General features: G+C 42.5%; 1 protein-coding gene across 2 annotated transcripts in view; it reads left to right on the plus strand.

Annotated features, from left to right (window-relative positions):
- The window catches only part of vps8 (VPS8 subunit of CORVET complex), a 69,642-nt gene extending 48,540 nt beyond the window's left edge, over positions 1 to 21,102 (plus strand). The window contains exons 37-46 of one of the 2 annotated variants that reach the window (XM_058651552.1): positions 10,945 to 10,990; positions 11,024 to 11,163; positions 11,606 to 11,687; positions 11,996 to 12,078; positions 12,514 to 12,594; positions 13,017 to 13,186; positions 16,497 to 16,674; positions 17,357 to 17,410; positions 18,622 to 18,702; positions 19,221 to 21,102. In XM_058651552.1, the coding sequence (XP_058507535.1) occupies positions 10,945 to 10,990; positions 11,024 to 11,163; positions 11,606 to 11,687; positions 11,996 to 12,078; positions 12,514 to 12,594; positions 13,017 to 13,186; positions 16,497 to 16,674; positions 17,357 to 17,410; positions 18,622 to 18,702; positions 19,221 to 19,346 (1,041 nt within the window). In that variant the 3' untranslated portion in view covers positions 19,347 to 21,102. The remainder of the gene's footprint in view (positions 1 to 10,944; positions 10,991 to 11,023; positions 11,164 to 11,605; positions 11,688 to 11,995; positions 12,079 to 12,513; positions 12,595 to 13,016; positions 13,187 to 16,496; positions 16,675 to 17,356; positions 17,411 to 18,621; positions 18,703 to 19,220) is intronic. The other variant, XM_058651553.1, reaches the window with a different exon arrangement.
- The last annotated feature ends 303 nt before the right edge of the window (positions 21,103 to 21,405 follow it).

Raw genomic sequence — 21,405 nt, forward strand, 5'->3', positions numbered from 1 at the left:
CGGCCATTTTAAACAGGAAGTGCCCTCTAACTTTGCCGTACGTTGTCCGATCTGCACAAAACCTTATATGTGACACCAGGGACCTGTCCTGAGCATGTCCGTAAAAGGTCACCTCCCTACAGGAAGTGGAACGCGCGAAACAGGAAGTAAAGTCTTACATTGTCCGATTGACACAAAACTAGATATGTGAGTTACAGGACCTTCCCTGAACATGTTTCCAGAGACGAACAGGAAGTTGGCCATTTTAAACAGGAAGTGCCCTCTAACTTTGCCGTACGTTGTCCGATTTGCACGAAACCTTATATGTGACACCAGGGACCTGTTCTGAGCATGTCTGCAAAAGATGACCTCCCAACAGGAAGTGGAATGCCAGAAACAGGAAGTAACCTCTAAGATTGTCTGATCTAAACAAAACTTGATATGTAAGACAAGGGAACTTCCCTGAACAAGTTTACGGACGCGCATTTGACCGAACAGGAAGTCGGCCATTTTAAACAGGAAGTGCCCTATAACTTTGCCATACGTTGCCCGATCCCCCCCGAAATTTGGATCGACATGCGCGGGGACGCCGCTGAAAATAACTAGTACTGAAAATAACTAGTACCGCGCGCGGTGAATGAACGGGTGAGAGCGCGAGGCACGCGGGGAGCCGTGGCACACGGCGACCCGCGTGGGTCGGCTCGAACCCGTTCAGAACCGCGCGCGGTACTAGTTATTTTCAGTACTAGTTATTTTCATTATTATTATTATTAGGGTTCGAGCAACAAGGTTGCAAGAACCCTATTGAAACTGGAAGGATTATTAGGGTTCGAGCAACAAGGTTGCAAGAAACCTATTGAAACTGGAAGGATTATTATTATTATTATTATTATTCTTATTATTCCTTAAAGTAAATCGCCTTTTTGAGGCCTTTCCCATACCCCAAAACTCACAGATTTTTGTGACCGCATCAATCGTGGTGTAAATTTACGTCTGAAAAAGGTTTGGGGAATGTGCGTCGAAAATTGAATGTGGGAGGGGCCAATAAGTGCGGCGCCACCTGTCCAAATTCACCATGACCAACACAATTATCGCACATGCCCGAAATTCGGTACACATGTGTAGTGGGTCAGGATGAAGAAAAAATTACATTATGACCATGATCCAAACCCAACAGGAAATCCGCCATCTTGGGTTGATTGGCCATTTTTTGGCGATTTTGGCGAATTCGCAGCAATGGTATTTGAACTAACTCCTCCTAGAGTTTTCGTGCGATCACCTTCAAACTTGGTGAGGTCCCTGTGGACCAGTTGAGGAGCTCACGGTATCAAAAAAAATTTCAAATGTCGCACGGCGCACGAGATAGGGGGCGGCAAAGTTCGTGATGATTCTGATGTTTCGCATCAGAAAAAAAAAACTCTTATAACTTTGCGATGGAAGGTCCGATCCGAACCAAACTTGCTACCATTGATGATGGGCCATGGCTGAAGACGTCTATGAAAAAACGGTGAAGTTTGAAAACAGCGCCTCCTTGTGGTGAAAGAAAATACACCAAAAAAAAGTTTTTTTACGATTTCGGGAATAACTTTTACACAGATAATCGTACCGCACTGAAAATTGGTGACAACAGTCAAAACACATGGTAGATGATGCGTGATCAATATGACGACAAATCGTTTAACGGTGTTGCCATGGCAACGACGCAAAGTCGGATTTTTGGGACAAAAAATCAAACTGCTACAACTTCGTGAATCCTGGTCCGATCTGAACCAAACTTGCTAGGATTGATGATAGTCCGGCCCTAAAGACGTCTATATGAAAATATTCAATTTCGAAAACAGCGCCCCCTGGTGACAGCAGACAATATGACAGCTTGTATTTCAATTATCTCCTCCTAGAGCTTTTGTGCGATCACCTTCAAACTTGGTGAGATCAATGTGGACGAGTTGAGCATCAAAAGTTATCAAAAGCTTTTTAAAATATTGTATGGCGTACGAGATAGGGGGCGCCAAAATCGGAGATAATAATAATTTTTCATAACAGACAATGAAACTCTTATAACTTCGCGATGGAAGGTCTGATCCCAACCAAACTTGCTATAGTTGATGATGGTTAGTTGCTGAAGACGACTATGTTGCTGAAACGGTACATTTTGAAAACAGCGCCTCCTGGTGGTGGTAGAAAATTCTAAAAAAACAAACTGTTACAACTTTGCCAATCCTGGTCCGATCTGAACCAAACTTGCAAGGATTGATGACAGTCCGGCCCTGAACACGTCTATATGAAAATATTCATTTTCAAATACAGCGCCCCCTGGTGACAGCAGACAGAATTACATTTATAGTTTTTGATGCTGCTCCAACAGGGATTGTTGTATCCACTTGAAACTTAGTATGTGGGACCCCAGACCCTTCCTCAACATGTCCGTAAAAGGTCACCTCCCTACAGGAAGTGGAACGCCCGAAACAGGAAGTAAAGTCTTACATTGTCCGATTGACACGAAACTAGATATGTGAGTTACTGGACCTTCCCTGAACATGTTTCCGGAGACGCCGTTGACCGAACAGGAAGTCGGCCATTTTAAACAGGAAGTGCCCTCTAACTTTGCCGTACGTTGTCCGATCTGCACAAAACCTTATATGTGACACCAGGGACCTGTCCTGAGCATGTCCGTAAAAGGTCACCTCCCTACAGGAAGTGGAACGCCCGAAACAGGAAGTAAAGTCTTACATTGTCCGATTTGAACAAAACTTGATATGTAAGACAAGGGAACTTCCCTGAACACGTTTACGGAGACGAACAGGAAGTTGGCGATTTTAAACAGGAAGTGCCCTCTAACTTTGCCGTACGTTGTCCGATTTGCACGAAACCTTTTATGTGACACCAGGGACCTGTCCTGAGCATGTCTGCAAGAGATGACCTCCCAACAGGAAGTGGAATGCCCGAAACAGGAAGTAAACTCTAAGATTATCCGATCTGCACAAAACTTGATATGTAAGACAAGGGAAGTTCCCTGAACACGTTTACGTACACGCACTTAACCGAACAGGAAGTCTGCCATTTTAAACAGGAAGTGCCCTATAACTTTGTCATACGTTGCCCAATCCCCCTCGAAATTTGGAACGACATGCGCAGGGACGCCGCTGAAAATAACTAGTACTGAAAATAACTAGTACTGAAAATAACTAGTACCGCGCGCGGTGAATGAACGGGTGAGAGCGCGAGGCACGCGGGGAGCCGTGGCACACGGCGACCCGCGTGGGTCGGCTCGAACCCGTTCAGAACCGCGCGCGGTACTAGTTATTTTCAGTACTAGTTATTTTCAGTACTAGTTATTTTTATTATTATTATTCTTATTATTCCCCCAAATGAATTGCCTTTTTGAGGCCTTTCCCATACCCCAAAACTCACCAATTTTTGTGACCGCATCAATCCTGGTGTAAATTTACGTCTGAAAAAGGTTCGGGGAATGTGCGTCGAAAATTGAATGTGGGAGGGGCCAATAAGCGCGGCGCCACCTGTCCAAATTCACCATGACCAACACAAATATCGCACATGCACGAAATTCGGTACACATGTGTAGTGGGTCAGGATGAAGAAAAAATTACATTATGACCATGATCCAAACCCAACAGGAAATCCGCCATCTTGGGTTGATTGGCGATTTTTTGGCGATTTTGGCGAATTCGCAGCAATGGTATTTGAACTAACTCCTCCTAGAGTTTTCGTGCGATCTCCTTCAAACTTGGTGAGGTCCCTGTGGACCAGTTGAGGAGCTCACGGTATCAAAAGTTTTTTCAAATGTCGCATGGCGCACGAGATAGGGGGCGGCAAAGTTCGTGATGATTCTGATGTTTCGCATCAGAAAAACAAAACTCTTATAACTTTGCGATGGAAGGTCCAATCTGAACCAAACTTGCTATGATTGATGATGGGCCATGGCTGAAGACGTCTATGAAAAAACGGTGAAGTTTGAAAACAGCGCCTCCTTGTGGTGAAAGAAAATACACCAAAAAAAAGTTTTTTTACGATTTCGGGAATAACTTTTACACAGATAATCGTACCGCACTCAAAATTGGTAACAGCAGTCAAAACACATGGTAGATGATGCGTGATCAATATGACGACAAATCGTTTAACGGTGTTGCCATGGCAACGACGCAAAGTCGGATTTTTGGGACAAAAAATCAAACTGCTACAACTTCGCGAATCCTGGTCCGATCTGAACCAAACTTGCTAGGATTGATGACAGTCCGGCCCTAAAGACGTCTATATGAAAATATTAAATTTCGAAAACAGCGCCCCCTGGTGACAGCAGACAATATGACAGCTTGTATTTCAATTATCTCCTCCTAGAGCTTTTGTGCGATCACCTTCAAACTTGGTGAGATCAATGTGGACGAGTTGAGCATCAAAAGTTATCAAAAGCTTTTTAAAATATTGTATGGCGTACGAGATAGGGGGCGCCAAAATTGGAGATAATAATAATTTTTCATAACAGACAATGAAACTCTTATAACTTCGCGATGGAAGGTCTGATCCCAACCAAACTTGCTATAGTTGATGATGGTTAGTTGCTGAAGACGACTATGTTGCTGAAACGGTACATTTTGAAAACAGCGCCTCCTGGTGGTGGTAGAAAATTCTAAAAAAACAAACTGTTACAACTTTGCTAATCCTGGTCCGATCTGAACCAAACTTGCAAGGATTGATGACAGTCCGGCCCTGAACACGTCTATATGAAAATATTCATTTTCAAATACAGCGCCCCCTGGTGACAGCAGACAGAATTACATTTATAGTTTTTGATGCTGCTCCAACAGGGATTGTTGTATCCACTTGAAACTTAGTATGTGGGACCCCAGACCCTTCCTCAACATGTCCGTAAAAGGTCACCTCCCTACAGGAAGTGGAACGCCCGAAACAGGAAGTAAAGTCTTACATTGTCCGATTGACACGAAACTAGATATGTGAGTTACTGGACCTTCCCTGAACATGTTTACGGAGACGCCGTTGACCGAACAGGAAGTCGGCCATTTTAAACAGGAAGTGCCCTCTAACTTTGCCGTACGTTGTCCGATCTGCACAAAACCTTATATGTGACACCAGGGACCTGTCCTGAGCATGTCCGTAAAAGGTCACCTCCCTACAGGAAGTGGAACGCCCGAAACAGGAAGTAAAGTCTTACATTGTCCGATCTGAACAAAACTTGATATGTAAGACAAGGGAACTTCCCTGAACACGTTTACGGAGACGAACAGGAAGTTGGCCATTTTAAACAGGAAGTGCCCTCTAACTTTGCCGTACGTTGTCCGATTTGCACGAAACCTTTTATGTGACACCAGGGACCTGTCCTGAGCATGTCTGCAAGAGATGACCTCCCAACAGGAAGTGGAATGCCCAAAACAGGAAGTAAACTCTAAGATTATCCGATCTGCACAAAACTTGATATGTAAGACAAGGGAAGTTCCCTGAACACGTTTACGTACACACACTTGACCGAACAGGAAGTCTGCCATTTTAAACAGGAAGGGCCCTATAACTTTGTCATACGTTGCCCGATCCCCCTCGAAATTTGGAACGACATGCGCAGGGACGCCGCTGAAAATAACTAGTACTGAAAATAACTAGTACCGTGCGCGGTGAATGAACGGGTGAGAGCGCGAGGCACGCGGGGAGCCGTGGCACACGGCGACCCGCGTGGGTCGGCTCGAACCCGTTCAGAACCGCGCACGGTACTAGTTATTTTTATTCTTATTATTCCCCCAAATGAATTGCCTTTTTGAGGCCTTTCCCATACCCCAAAACTCACAGATTTTTGTGACCGCATCAATCCTGGTGTAAATTTACGTCTGAAAAAGGTTCGGGGAATGTGCGTCGAAAATTGAATGTGGGAGGGGCCAATAAGTGCGGCGCCACCTGTCCAAATTCACCATGACCAACACAAATATCGCACATGCACGAAATTCGGTACACATGTGTAGTGGGTCAGGATGAAGAAAAAATTACATTATGACCATGATCCAAACCCAACAGGAAATCCGCCATCTTGGGTTGATTGGCGATTTTTTGGCGATTTTGGCGAATTCGCAGCAATGGTATTTGAACTAACTCCTCCTAGAGTTTTTGTGCGATCACCTTCAAACTTGGTGAGGTCCCTGTGGACCAGTTGAGGAGCTCACGGTATCAAAAGTTTTTTCAAATGTCGCACGGCGCACGAGATAGGGGGCGGCAAAGTTCGTGATGATTCTGATGTTTCGCATCAGAAAAACAAAACTCTTATAACTTTGCGATGGAAGGTCCGATCCGAACCAAACTTGCTATGATTGATGATGGGCCATGGCTGAAGACGTCTATGAAAAAACGGTGAAGTTTGAAAACAGCGCCTTCTTGTGGTGAAAGAAAATACACAAAAAAAAAGTTTTTTTACGATCTCGGGAATAACTTTTACACAGATAATCGTACAGCACTCAAAATTGGTGACAACAGTCAAAACACATGGTAGATGATGCGTGATCAATATGACGACAAATCGTTTAACGGTGTTGCCATGGCAACGACGCAAAGTCGGATTTTTGGGACAAAAAATCAAACTGCTACAACTTCGCGAATCCTGGTCCGATCTGAACCAAAGTTGTTAGGATTGATGATAGTCCAGCCCTAAAGACGTCTATATGAAAATATTCAATTTCGAAAACAGCGCCCCCTGGTGACAGCAGACAATATGACAGCTTGTATTTCAATTATCTCCTCCTAGAGCTTTTGTGCGATCACCTTCAAACTTGGTGAGATCATTGTGGACGAGTTGAGCATCAAAAGTTATCAAAAGCTTTTTAAAATATTGTATGGCGTACGAGATAGGGGGCGCCAAAATTGGAGATAATAATAATTTTTCATAACAGACAATGAAACTCTTATAACTTCGCGATGGAAGGTCTGATCCCAACCAAACTTGCTATATTTGATGATGGTTAGTTGCTGAAGACGACTGTATAGCTGAAACGGTACATTTTGAAAACAGCGCCTCCTGGTGGTGGTAGAAAATTCTAAAAAAAGAAACTGTTACAACTTTGCCAATCCTGGTCCGATCTGAACCAAACTTGCAAGGATTGAAGACAGTCCTGCCCTGAACACGTCTATATGAAAATATTCATTTTCAAATACAGCGCCCCCTGGTGACAGCAGACAGAATTACATTTATAGTTTTTGATGCTGCTCCAACAGGGATTGTTGTATCCACTTGAAACTTAGTATGTGGGACCCCAGACCCTTCCTCAACATGTCCGTAAAAGGTCACCTCCCTACAGGAAGTGGAACGCCCGAAACAGGAAGTAAAGTCTTACATTGTCCGATTGACACGAAACTAGATATGTGAGTTACCGGACCTTCCCTGAACATGTTTACGGAGACGCCGTTGACCGAACAGGAAGTCGGCCATTTTAAACAGGAAGTGCCCTCTAACTTTGCCGTACGTTGTCCGATCTGCACAAAACCTTATATGTGAGTTAAGGGACCTGTCCTGAGCATGTCCGTAAAAGGTCACCTCCCTACAGGAAGTGGAACGCCCGAAACAGGAAGTAAAGTCTTACATTGTCCGATCTGAACAAAACTTGATATGTAAGACAAGGGAACTTCCCTGAACACGTTTACGGAGACGAACAGGAAGTTGGCCATTTTAAACAGGAAGTGCCCTCTAACTTTGCCGTATGTTGTCCGATTTGCACGAAACATTTTATGTGACACCAGGGACCTGTCCTGAGCATGTCTGCAAAAGATGACCTCCCAACAGGAAGTGGAATGCCCGAAACAGGAAGTAAACTCTAAGATTGTCCGATCTGCACAAAACTTGATATGTAAGACAAGGGAAGTTCCCTGAACACGTTTACGGACACGCACTTGACCGAACAGGAAGTCTTCCATTTTAAACAGGAAGTGCCCTATTACTTTGCCATACATTGCCCGATCCCCCTCGAAATTTGGAACGACATGCGTGGGGACGCCGCTGAAAATAACTAGTACTGAAAATAACTAGTACTGAAAATAACTAGTACCGCGCGCGGTGAATGAACGGGTGAGAGCGCGAGGCACGCGGGGAGCCGTGGCACACGGCGACCCGCGTGGGTCGGCTCGAACCCGTTCAGAACCGCGCGCGGTACTAGTTATTTTCAGTACTAGTTCTTATTATTCCCCCAAATGAATTGCCTTTTTGAGGCCTTTCCCATACCCCAAAACTCACCAATTTTTGTGACCGCATCAATCCTGGTGTAAATTTACGTCTGAAAAAGGTTCGGGGAATGTGCGTCGAAAATTGAATGTGGGAGGGGCCAATAAGTGCGGCGCCACCTGTCCAAATTCACCATGACCAACACAAATATCGCACATGCACGAAATTCGGTACACATGTGTAGTGGGTCAGGATGAAGAAAAAATTACATTATGACCATGATCCAAACCCAACAGGAAATCCGCCATCTTGGGTTGATTGGCCATTTTTTGGCGATTTTGGCGAATTCGCAGCAATGGTATTTGAACTAACTCCTCCTAGAGTTTTCGTGCGATCACCTTCAAACTTGGTGAGGTCCCTGTGGACCAGTTGAGGAGCTCACGGTATCAAAAGTTTTTTCAAATGTCGCACGGCGCACGAGATAGGGGGCGGCAAAGTTCGTGATGATTCTGATGTTTCGCATCAGAAAAACAAAACTCTTATAACTTTGCGATGGAAGGTCCGATCCGAACCAAACTTGCTACCATTGATGATGGGCCATGGCTGAAGACGTCTATGAAAAAACGGTGAAGTTTGAAAACAGCGCCTCCTTGTGGTGAAAGAAAATACACAAAAAAAAAGTTTTTTTACGATTTCGGGAATAACTTTTACACAGATAATCGTACCGCACTCAAAATTGGTGACAACAGTCAAAACACATGGTAGATGATGCGTGATCAATATGACGACAAATCGTTTAACGGTGTTGCCATGGCAACGGCGCAAAGTCGGATTTTTGGGACAAAAAATCAAACTGCTACAACTTCGTGAATCCTGGTCCGATCTGAACCAAACTTGCTAGGATTGATGATAGTCCGGCCCTAAAGACGTCTATATGAAAATATTCAATTTCGAAAACAGCGCCCCCTGGTGACAACAGACAATATGACAGCTTGTATTTCAATTATCTCCTCCTAGAGCTTTTGTGCGATCACCTTCAAACTTGGTGAGATCAATGTGGACGAGTTGAGCATCAAAAGTTATCAAAAGCTTTTTAAAATATTGTATGGCGTACGAGATAGGGGGCGCCAAAATTGGAGATAATAATAATTTTTCATAACAGACAATGAAACTCTTATAACTTTGCGATGGAAGGTCTGATCCCAACCAAACTTGCTATAGTTGATGATGGTTAGTTGCTGAAGACGACTATGTTGCTGAAACGGTACATTTTGAAAACAGCGCCTCCTGGTGGTGGTAGAAAATTCTAAAAAAACAAACTGTTACAACTTTGCCAATCCTGGTCCGATCTGAACAAAACTTGCAAGGATTGATGACAGTCCGGCCCTGAACACGTCTATATGAAAATATTCATTTTCAAATACAGCGCCCCCTGGTGACAGCAGACAGAATTACGTTTATAGTTTTTGATGCTGCTCCAACAGGGATTGTTGTATCCACTTGAAACTTAGTATGTGGGACCCCAGACCCTTCCTCAACATGTCCGTAAAAGGTCACCTCCCTACAGGAAGTGGAACGCCCGAAACAGGAAGTAAAGTCTTACATTGTCCGATTGACACGAAACTAGATATGTGAGTTACTGGACCTTCCCTGAACATGTTTCCGGAGACGCCGTTGACCGAACAGGAAGTCGGCCATTTTAAACAGGAAGTGCCCTCTAACTTTGCCGTACGTTGTCCGATCTGCACAAAACCTTATATGTGACACCAGGCACCTGTCCTGAGCATGTCTGTAAAAGGTCACCTCCCTACAGGAAGTGGAACGCCCGAAACAGGAAGTAAAGTCTTACATTGTCCGATTTGAACAAAACTTGATATGTAAGACAAGGGAACTTCCCTGAACACGTTTACGGAGACGAACAGGAAGTTGGCCATTTTAAACAGGAAGTGCCCTCTAACTTTGCCGTACGTTGTCCGATTTGCATGAAACCTTTTATGTGACACCAGGGACCTGTCCTGAGCATGTCTGCAAGAGATGACCTCCCAACAGGAAGTGGAATGCCCGAAACAGGAAGTAAACTCTAAGATTATCCGATCTGCACAAAACTTGATATGTAAGACAAGGGAAGTTCCCTGAACACGTTTACGTACACGCACTTAACCGAACAGGAAGTCTGCCATTTTAAACAGGAAGTGCCCTATAACTTTGTCATACGTTGCCCAATCCCCCTCGAAATTTGGAACGACATGCGCAGGGACGCCGCTGAAAATAACTAGTACTGAAAATAACTAGTACTGAAAATAACTAGTACCGCGCGCGGTGAATGAACGGGTGAGAGCGCGAGGCACGCGGGGAGCCGTGGCACACGGCGACCCGCGTGGGTCGGCTCGAACCCGTTCAGAACCGCGCGCGGTACTAGTTATTGTTGTTATTATAATATCGTGTTCACCTAATCGTTCATTCCAATGATGTCACATCTGTTCAGTTTATTAACACTAACAATGGAGTCCACATTTGCTTCATTTTCAGGGCCAGTAACTCAAACTGTCCCTACATAGATAGATGTACAGATAGATGTATAGATGTACAGATAGATGTATAGATGTATAGATGTACAGATATATGTATAGATGTACAGATAGATGTATAGATGTATAGATGTATAGATGTACAGATATATGTATAGATGTACAGATAGATGTACAGATATATGTATAGATGTATAGATAGATGTATAGATGTACAGATCAGATAGATGTTAATTGCTTTCTTTGATGTAGCTGTTGTTGCTTTTTCTGCAGACGCTGAAGGACAGACTGTGTTTCCTCACTGCAGAGCAGGACACTAGTGGAGGAGGAGGAGGAGGAGGAGGAGGAGGAGGAGGAGGAGGAGGAGGAGGAGGAGACAGGTGGCAGGATGATGGTGGCGATTCCACACTGACCAGAGTAAAGGAGTCACTGAATGACATCATCTCCCTGTGTCAGCGAAGCTCACACAGCTTATATGAGCAACAACGAGAGGTAGTGTCTGCCGTTCATCTTCATGTCGTTCTATGGTTTTGGGTCGGAACCATTTTTGTTGTTTGAGGACTTTTTGAGACTTTTAAAGCACCATGGAGAATCTACACACTCACACATCACTTAGAGAAGCACCAATACCACTTTTTTTCCACTGCTTTAATTTGAGTACTTATTACTTAACAATACCTTTACAGCAACTTGACTTGTGTTGAAGAAGAGCAGAGCACAGGGTACAGTCAGACTGCTTATATTAAAGTATTTCCAAACTGCTGACCTTGCGACACATCTGCTTATTGCCACTGACACTTACTCAAGTGCAGTTTTACGAATACAAATACAAATAAACAAGGGCAGCATCGGACCAGGATCAACGCGTCTGTGTGAACTACAGGAAAGAGCTGAGCTGCTCATCTGTTCCACGCTCTTTGTTTTTGTGTCTCAGGTTCTGTGGTTCCCTCTTCTGGAGGCCATGATGGATTCTCAGAAACAAATAAAAGGCTCTAATGCCAAACAAACCTCTGAAGGTAAACACACACACACACACTAATACACTAAAATAAAAAATTATTGGTGAATGTACATATAGATGAAATACATAACTATATATTGTATTCTATTTGGTACCATTTCTTGGATTCATGTGTTATTTATTCAATTACCATCTCTCTAAACTGTTTTAATTACATGTCCTCTGCCCCCTAGTGGCCTGGAATTAACATGGATGTTTCAGTGTACCCACATTTAATTCTTTCTTTCTTCTGTAAAAGGTGACAGAGCATCTTTGTTGTTGTGGATATGAATATGAATGATGCTGCTGTTGTTATTGTCACAGTGCTGAAGGAGCTGACCATGAAGGTTCTCAACTGTATGAGCAGCTTCATTCCTCTGCCTGCCATCATCCAACGAATACTACAGGTATACACGTCTGCTAGTATTCTTACTTCTCCATATGTGTCCGTCGTAGGCTGGGAGGACTTTTTAAACACATGCTTTTAGATTTGGGTTAGATAAATAGGTTTATGTTAGGCATGCAGTTGTAATGGTAAAGGTTAGGGTAAGGGTCGGGGGCAGTGGTTCCTAAAGCTTGGGTCTGGACCCAGAGATGGGTCACTGCAGATTTTGTTTGGGTCCCAAAATGTTTCTATTCTTTTTGTCGTGTGAACATTTTTTAATATAACATGCATAAAATGAAGTTATAATTTGTTTAGCGATTGTTCACCAATTTAAAATGATTTTAGGTGTAAATAAGACTTGATTTTAGGGCTAGAATCAGGTTTAGGTTAAGGTTAGGGCAGGGGTCAAGGCAATATGCATTGTCTATGAGTGTCCTCTCGTCTTTGTGTCCGTCAGGACCCAGTTTATGGGAAAGGAAAACTGGCAGAGATCCAAGGCCTTATTCTGGGAATGCTGGACACTTTTAACTATGAACAGGTAAATTACAGTGTGTGTGCGTGTGTGTGTGTGTGTGTGTATCTGATGATGGTGGTGAGGACAAATTTTCCATCAAGTGCATTTTTAGGGTTAAGATATAATTAGTAATCTCATGTTGTCATCACACTTCAGTCTTATTAAAGGGTTAAGCCAAGTTCATGTTCTACATCAGTGTTTTACAAACTAACTATACGATGACCCACTTTTTAAAGATGGCAAACTATCCTCAAACCAAATTACAATATAAATCCTGACAAGAGCAATTCAGCGACTTATTCACAGCTCTATCAGCTCTATCAGCTCTGTTATTTTAGATGACCTGGTCCAATATCAGATATATCAGACACATAACGTCACTCACTTCTGTCGCATGATAACGTCGTCCACATTGTCCTTTCATAACTCTGCCTTTTCTGTTTTAGACTTTACTTGAAACAACCACCAGTCTGTTGAACCATGACCTCCACTGGTCCCTTGCTCACCTTCGCGCCGCTGTCACGAGGGGACTCCACCCTCGCCAGGATCACTGTAACATCTGCCTGCAGCAGTACAAGAGGAGGCAGGACTCAGCTGAAGAGATCATCGTGTTCAGGTAACACACACACACACACACACACACATACACACATGCTGGTTTTGGATCCTTTGTGAGGACACGCATAGACATAATGCGTTCCCGAGCCTGTTACCCTTACCTTAACCATCACAACTACAGTTGAGGCCAAAATTATTAGCCCCCCTTGTGAAATTAGACAAAACTCTTTATTTCTCTCTGGAAATTACCATTAACAACAAGTGTTTGTATTGCATTTGTTTCCAAAATAACAAAGACAAAATGTCCACTAAGTCTGATGAGAATATTTTATTGATACACTGAATTGAAACAAAAAAGGGCAAAAATTAGACGTCCAAAATTATTAGCCCCCTGGCCATTAATAGTCAATAGAGTACCCTTTCTGAGCCACAACTGAAAACAACCTCTTAAAGTAGTTCTTTACTAGGTTGGCACAGGTCTCCTGAGGGATTTTGGCCCATTCTTCCATTGCAAATTGTTCCAGCTGGTCCAAATTGCGTGGTTTCCGAGCATGGACATTCAGCTTGAGCACCTGAGACAGATTCTCAATAGGATTGAGGTCTGGGCTCTGTGCAGGCCACTCCAGGACCTTGGTTTTGGTATCCTTAATGAACTGTTGAACCAATTTCAATGTGTGCTTCGGGTCATTGTCTTGTTGGAAGACCCAGTGACGACCTATGGATAGACTACGAGCAGATTTCTGCATATTATTCCTCAAAATTTCAACATAATTTTCTTTTTTCATGATGCCATGCACCCGAACAAGGCTCTCTGTGCCCAAGGCTGCAAAACAGCCCCACAGCATGATGCTCCCACCACCATGTTTAACAGTGGGAACTGTGTTCTTTGGGTTGAAGGTCTCTCCCTTTCTTTGCCAAACATACGCCACATCCATGTGCCCAAACAGTTCCAGTTTTGTCTCCTCAGACCAAAGCACAGACTTCCAAAACTCATCTTAACCTTTCAAATGTTCACGGGGAAACTTCAGTCTTGCTGTGATGTGCCGCTCTTAGAGTAAAGGGGTTCTTCTCGGGTGATGGCCGTGAAGCCCAGCTCGATGAAGAGCCCTCACAACTGTGTTCCTTGAAACATCAACTCCAGAAGAGGCCAGGTCAGCAACAATCATCTTGGCAGATGTCCGGGGGTTCTTGCTGACATCTCTGACGATTTTCCAGAGTTTTTCTCTTCAGAGTTCTTGAAATCTTGCGCTTACGACCATGCCCAGGTTTGTTTCTTACTGAATTTGACTCCTTGTACTTGGCAATGATGCAGTGTACAGCGGTTCTAGACACTGTGAAACACTTGTAAATGGCAGTATAACCTTCCCCCTTCTCCTGAGCCTCCACTATCTTCTTTGTGAGCTCAAAACTGATTTCCTTTGTCTTTGGCATGATGAGTAAAAGTAATCCCTCTCAATGTGCACATGTGCCCTGTTCCTTGGATTCCTTTTATGCTGATTGAATGCTCAGGTGTTGTCAGGAAGCCAATTGACTGCACAGGTGTGGTTTGAAACCTGATTGGTTAATTAGGTTTGTTTTGAAAATAAAAATTCATATGGGGGCTAATATTTTTGACCACCCCATTTTTCACTATATTTGATATAAAGCAAGCCAAAACATTTATTTTATATCCAAAATGTACCAAAAGCTACTAAATGGCACTGGTGATGTTTGATTATATCAAGTTTTATCAATGCTGCAAACATTGGGAAGAATTTTAGGAAAATGTTCCATAATTCCTGGGGGGCTAATAATTTTGGCCTCAACTGTAAATGCCTAAACCTGATTCTAACCCTAAAAACAGGTCCTAATCCTCAAAAAGCTTATTTAAGACACACACGCACGCACGCACGCATGCGCACGCACACACACACCTTCTCATTTAATGTTTTTTCTTTATTTTCATGTCTGTTTACGTTGCAGATTCTCACTGAAGGCATCGAAACTATAAATCAACATGTGGAATTATGTAGTAAACATACAAGTGTGAAATAACTCCAAACATGTTTCATATTTTAGATTCTTCACCTTTTGTTGACAGCTCTACAAACACTCGGCCTTCTCTCATTGAGCTTCATGATGTCATGGCCTGACATGGTTTTCACTTCACAGCCTTGTCAGGGTTCATTAGTGCAATGTCTTGCCTTCTTAACGGGGTTGGGACCGTCAGTTGTGTTGTGCAGAAGTCTCAACACAACACAGCTGACAGCTCTGTTTGACAACTGTTAGAGTTCATATTATGGCAAGAACCAATCAGCTAAGTAAAGAGAAACCACAGTCCATCATTACTTTGACAAATGAAGTTCAGTCAGTCCGGAAACAAACTTTGAATGTTTCCCCAAGTGCAGTCTGGAAAAAACCATCAAGGGCTACGATGAGGAAAGGAAGACGGAGAGTCACCTCTGCTGCTGAGGAGAAGTTCGTCCCAGTCACAGATTAGAGCCCAGATGAATGCCACACACACACAATCAGATCAAATAGCTAAATAAACCACTACTGAGGAAAAGCAACAAGCAGAAGAGATTTGTTTGGGCCAAGAAACACAAGAATGGACATTAGACCAGTGGAAATCTGTGCTTTGGTCTGATGAGTCCAAATTAGAGATCTTTGGTTCCACCCGCCGTGTCTTTGAGGAGGAGGTGTGATGGTGTTGAACTACCACAGCATCCTGCAGCATCATCATTTATTAACAGGACAATGAGCCCAAACACACCTCCAGGCTGTGTGAGAGTGATGGTGATGATCTGGCCTCCACAGTCACCTGAACTCCTTCAGGACTGTTGGAAAACCATTTCAGTGACGACCTCATGAAGCTCATCGAGAGAAGGCCAAGAGTGTGAAGAGCAGTAATCAAAGCAAAGGGTGAATAATGTCAAATATGGAACATGTTTGGAGTTATTTCACCCTTTTTTCTTTACTACATAATTCCACATGTGTTCATTCATAGTTTTGATGCCTTCAGTGAGAATCTACAATGTAAATAGTCATGAAAATAAAGAAAAAGCATTAAATGAAAAGGTGTGTCCAAACCTTTGACTAGTAGTGTCGGTCACACCCAGAGACAAACAACCAGTCACTCCTACTGTCAATTTAGAGAGACCAATTTCAAATGAAATGAAAGTGTATTGTCTCTCTCCGTTCCAGAGAAACGAGCGTTGTGCAGCTTTATATCCACATATATCAGCTAAAAAATATGGCTTTTATAATACATAATATTAAATAACATTAAAGACTGACCAAGGGTTATGAATCGCCTCATAGTTGCTAATGAGTCTAAGCGGTGGTCTAACAGTATTTACAAATGCATATTGTGTGTGTGTGTGTGTCAGCTGCGGTCACCTGTACCACGTTCAGTGCCTGCAGCAGAAGGACTGTGGGAGGAGCCTGTCCTCACATCAGCAGCAGCAGCAGCAACGATGGAGCTGCTACAAGTGTTCGTCCAGCCACGGAGGAAAAGCAGTGTCCTCCACTGAAACTAAGAGAGGACGCAGCACTTCTCTGGCACAGGTGTGTGCGTGCGTGCATGCGTGTGCATGCGTGTGTGTGCGTGAGTCCGTGAGTGCGTGTGTGTGCGCGCGCGTTTCTTACCAGTTTAGGATCTTTCCTGGTCTAAATATTGACCTTGTCAGGACCAGAGACCAAGACCTGGTCTTAATGAGGCAGAACCTAATTTCTGAGGAACTGGTTAAGTTAAGGGCTAACAGTTGAATTCTGGTTAAGTTAAGTTAAGTTAAGTTAAGTTAAGTTAAGTTAAGTTAAGTTAAGTTAAGTTAAGTTAAGTTAAGTTAAGTTAAGTTAAGTTAAGTTAAGTTAAGTTAAGTTAAGTTAAGTTAAGGATTAGGCCTTGGGTAGGCTGTTCAAATAAATGGAAGTCAATGTGAGTCAGTTGGGACAGTGTACTGACTCAAACCATAATCCCTTAATGCCTTAACCTGACAACAGTTTCCATCTTACCTCTAACTTTAACTCAGAAATGAGGTTTGGCTTCATTAAGACCAGGTTTTGGTCTCCATGAAGTATTTTCTTTTTCATGTTGCTCTCCATCAAACATGTTTTATGGACGGCGTTTTCCAAATACATCATTCTGCAGAAACTGAGTGACCACTTTAGAAATCAGCGCTCTGACCTGACGCTGTCCTTCTGTCCCTCTGTCCTTCTGTCCTTCTGTCCTCTTGTCTGTGTGTTACAGAATCGTGTTACATCCATGCATCATGATGCAGGAGCAGAGGCTCACAGGAAGAAGGTAAACATTGATCTCATCTAATCTCCCAGATTATGCTGAAATAAGTTTTAAGGTTTCTTTTTACTTCAAAAAACAACTCATTTCTGGAAATATTTATTGGTGAATAATTATAAAGAACTTAAATTATCCTTAATTATTTATTTCCAAAACTGTCTCACAAAAACAAATGTTTCCACCTACAGTAACAAATGTTTCCACCTACAGTAACTTAAGTGCATTCTCAAATGATGGTTTTGGTAGAAATGTATTTTATTGCCCGATGATGTTTAGTTTTTTTCCATATTTACTATAGTGATGTCATTCACAATTATTCACAATGTCTGACAAGCAACAGATTACAGTGTGAGACCAGGGGCCTGTTGCACTAGAGTAGAATTAAGATATCTAGGATATGTAAGAAAGTGGGTCTTAACCTATGCTACTAAATTCACCCTGGCAGGAATCAACAGCTTATAATCAAAGCTTCAGAATAGTCAGAATACCATGTAACAAAACTTTAAAAAAGAGAAAAGCTCATTTTAAAACTAATTTATAGTTTTTGCAAATGAGCTCATGTCTTACCACTGCTCCACTGACGGGAGCTCAGTGCTAGAGCAAGTCATCTCTGAACCTGAATCAGTGAGTAAAAGAAGTGTTCAACTATTATACACAAGAGTACTATGTGCATATGAACGATGTTACAGTGTACCATACATGAATTTGAAGTGATGCTGTTAAGGTTTAGGCTCATTGGCCCCCAGGTCATTTGAGTTTGACACCCATGCTCTTAATTGACCCCACATCGACTCCTAGTGCCAGTCCCACGCCCCGATAAATGTGAGGAAAAAACAATCTCTGTCTGTGGTGGTGACCCCTGCAGAGAGATTTCACAGTTTTAATGCCACTGTGAGGACATCTGCATTTCCTGCGGGATTAATAACGTACCTGTCTGTCTGTCTGTCTGTGTGTGTGTGTGTGTGTATGTGTGTGTTTTATAATGAGTAAAAACCATGGTCTTTTTCTCTGTGCCTTTTTAAGGTCGAAACCAAACCACATTCATAACCAGGAAATTCATTTCTTCAAACATGTTTAGACATAATCATGTAATTGTGTATCAGATATAATCACATTGCCTAAGAAGGTGAGAATGCAGTTTGGTTTTGTGAGAATGTTTTTTTGTTGTGTTTTACACAGATTTCATTTTTATATTTGTATTTGTGCTTGTGCTGCAGTTTTTTGTTGAAGCATCACTGGACCCTCAGCAGGAACAGTCCTGGGATCAGCTGCGCTGTTTATACCGAGGACCATCCAGGGTACGAACACTGTCTGTCTCATTATAGCACAGACCTCTACCAAGGCTCAAACACAAGGCAAAACCTGTGTTTTACAGACCTGGAGTTTTTAGAAGAACTTTCTGGATCTGAATAGAACTTATACAAAGCTTTTACCAGGAAGTTGCTAACAGAATAGCATTAGTACATGTACAAAGGCCTCTGCAGTTTCCCTGTCTCATTTGGTCCTCTGTTCCAATCTGTAGTCTCACCATTAGATGTCAACAATTTGCTTAATTTGAATAATTGTTACACACTGGACCTTTAAATTTAAAACCAACTATGATAGTTTCCTTTTTGGTTCTTTTTATTTATTTATTGAACTATTTAAAAATGTTTGTCCTGTCCCCTTTGTTCTTGTAAATTATGATGTAGAGAATGCCACCTTTCTAAAAACCATTTAGAGAATATTTCTTCATCAAATTCATGCAACAGTGCTGAATAAAGTTTGTATAATGAAAACAGAAATAAGTTGATCTAACACTTTCTTTTCTCTCCAGTTGTCCATCCTTTCAGAACTCTCCCACTGCCATAGCAATGAGAGGGCGGGGCTTCTGATTACCGCCCGACCAGGAGCAGAGAGTTTGCAGCTGAAGCTCTCTCCTCCTCCTCTGCTGGAGGAGTAACAACAATCAGCTTTTTCTACCTTTGTCCATCTCACTGGATTTCTTCTCATTTCACTGTGGATTGTCAATGTCTTCTTTGTTGTGATACATTTGATTGAGATTGTGTAACAAGTGTACATATATGTACACCTATATGTGTATATATATAAATACATATACATATATATACATATATAAACATATATATGTATATATACGTATATGTATGTATATGTATATGTGTAAGCAAGGATTCAAATGAATGGACATTTAACCGACAGCATCATTTCACAAAGAGGGACTCTGATGTTGTCCTTGTTTACAATATTCACTGAACCACTGGCACAAATGATCAGACAGAGTAACAACTTAAAAACAAGCCTCTGTCGGCCTCTGCTGGTCATATTGGCAAGTGTGGAAACACAGACAGACAGACAGACAGACAGACAGACACGCAGAGCCACTAAAACAATACTTCACTCTCACTCTGTGAGGTGAAGTAATAATGCACCTAACAAAGCAATAATGAAATTATTAAACACTGGATATCTGAAGCAAGATGTAACAAATATGGAGGGAGACATTAAAGGATTCATTTGACCTGCTCTAGATCACAAATTCAAACCAGGAACCAGTGATGCAGAATGCAGAAGATGCTGGAACAGGACCATTACAGCAGTGTGCACACTAACTCACAGGGGACACTTTCAAAGTTTCATAGAATTACAAAAGAAATTTGGATTTAAAAATAAAGACTTTTTTACATACCTGCAAATATGAGATTATTATGATAAAAGAGTAAAACCAACATTGTCTGAGGTGTGATAGATATTCTGACTGATACCTGTAGAAGTAAGAAACTGAATATAAAATCAACTGAACTACTGTTCTTGGATTACAAACTGGGGCCAGTTCTCTGAACCGGAGCCTTGTTCAATGATTTGACGTTACATCCACTCTACTCCTGGGGTCTGTGTCGTACTACTTCCATCCATCCATTATCTACTGCTTTATCCTCCACAGGAAGGTCACGGGGGTGCTGTGCCAATCTCAGTTGACATAGGGCAGTAGGCAGGTCACACCCTGTGTCACACCCTGTGTCACACCCTGGACAGTTCAAGAGTCCATCGCAGGGCCACATATAGCAACAAACAACCATAGAGTAATCAGTTTACCTAATCTCCATATTGTATGTTTTTGGACTGTGGGAGGAAGCCGGAGAAAACCCACGCACACACGGGGAGAACATGCAAACTCCATGCAGAAAGACCCTTGTTCCACCCTGGACTTAAAGCCAGGTCTTCTTGCTGCAAAGGCAGGAGTGCTAACCACTACACCAACTGTGTGGCCCCATATTGTACAACTTAAGAAAATGTTGTCCTGTATTACTTTAAGGTTATAAATGGAAAATGAGTGAAAGAAAATCAAGCATTAACTTTAATAAAGCGGAAAACAATGAATACTCTGTACATGTGCTCTGAATAAGTGTAGGATAAAATTGTAGTTGTGCAAGCTAAGCCCCAGAGGGTGATGTGTTTGTGTTGCACGTGAGGAAGGGTCGTCTCCTCCTCACACAGCGACGGGCTCCAGCAGGGCATCCCACCGCCGCCTCCTCCTCCTCAGCTCACAAGGAACATCAGGTCGCTCCTCACCACAGCTCAGTTACTGTTTCTGTATATTGTGTCGCAGCCTGGACGAGATGATGAGCACGATAGTGATGATGATAATTGTTATTAATGTTATTGATTCATGAAATACACCCAGCTGTTCCTGGTCACTCCTGGTGTCTCTCTTCTTTTCACCGGCCTTCAGGTAAAGCATGTTGTCACTTAAAGTGGTCCCACTTAAGAGGCCTTAAATCCTCCTCTCAGTAATGACAGTTTTTATCTGTTGTCTTGCGACATGAAAATGCTATTTTTTTTCTTTTAAAAAAAAAAAAATAATTCTAGCTTTAAGGCAAACATTTAATAAAACCTGAACCTGAAGTAATCTGAGAGGTGACGTGACACTGCTGCCTACTCAAAAGCCTTTGAGTAATGTTCCATTACTTTTCTGCTGCTGTAATGTGTTGTCACTTCCT

This window comes from Solea solea, chromosome 15, assembly GCF_958295425.1.
Source record: "Solea solea chromosome 15, fSolSol10.1, whole genome shotgun sequence".
Classification (NCBI taxonomy): domain Eukaryota; kingdom Metazoa; phylum Chordata; class Actinopteri; order Pleuronectiformes; family Soleidae; genus Solea; species Solea solea.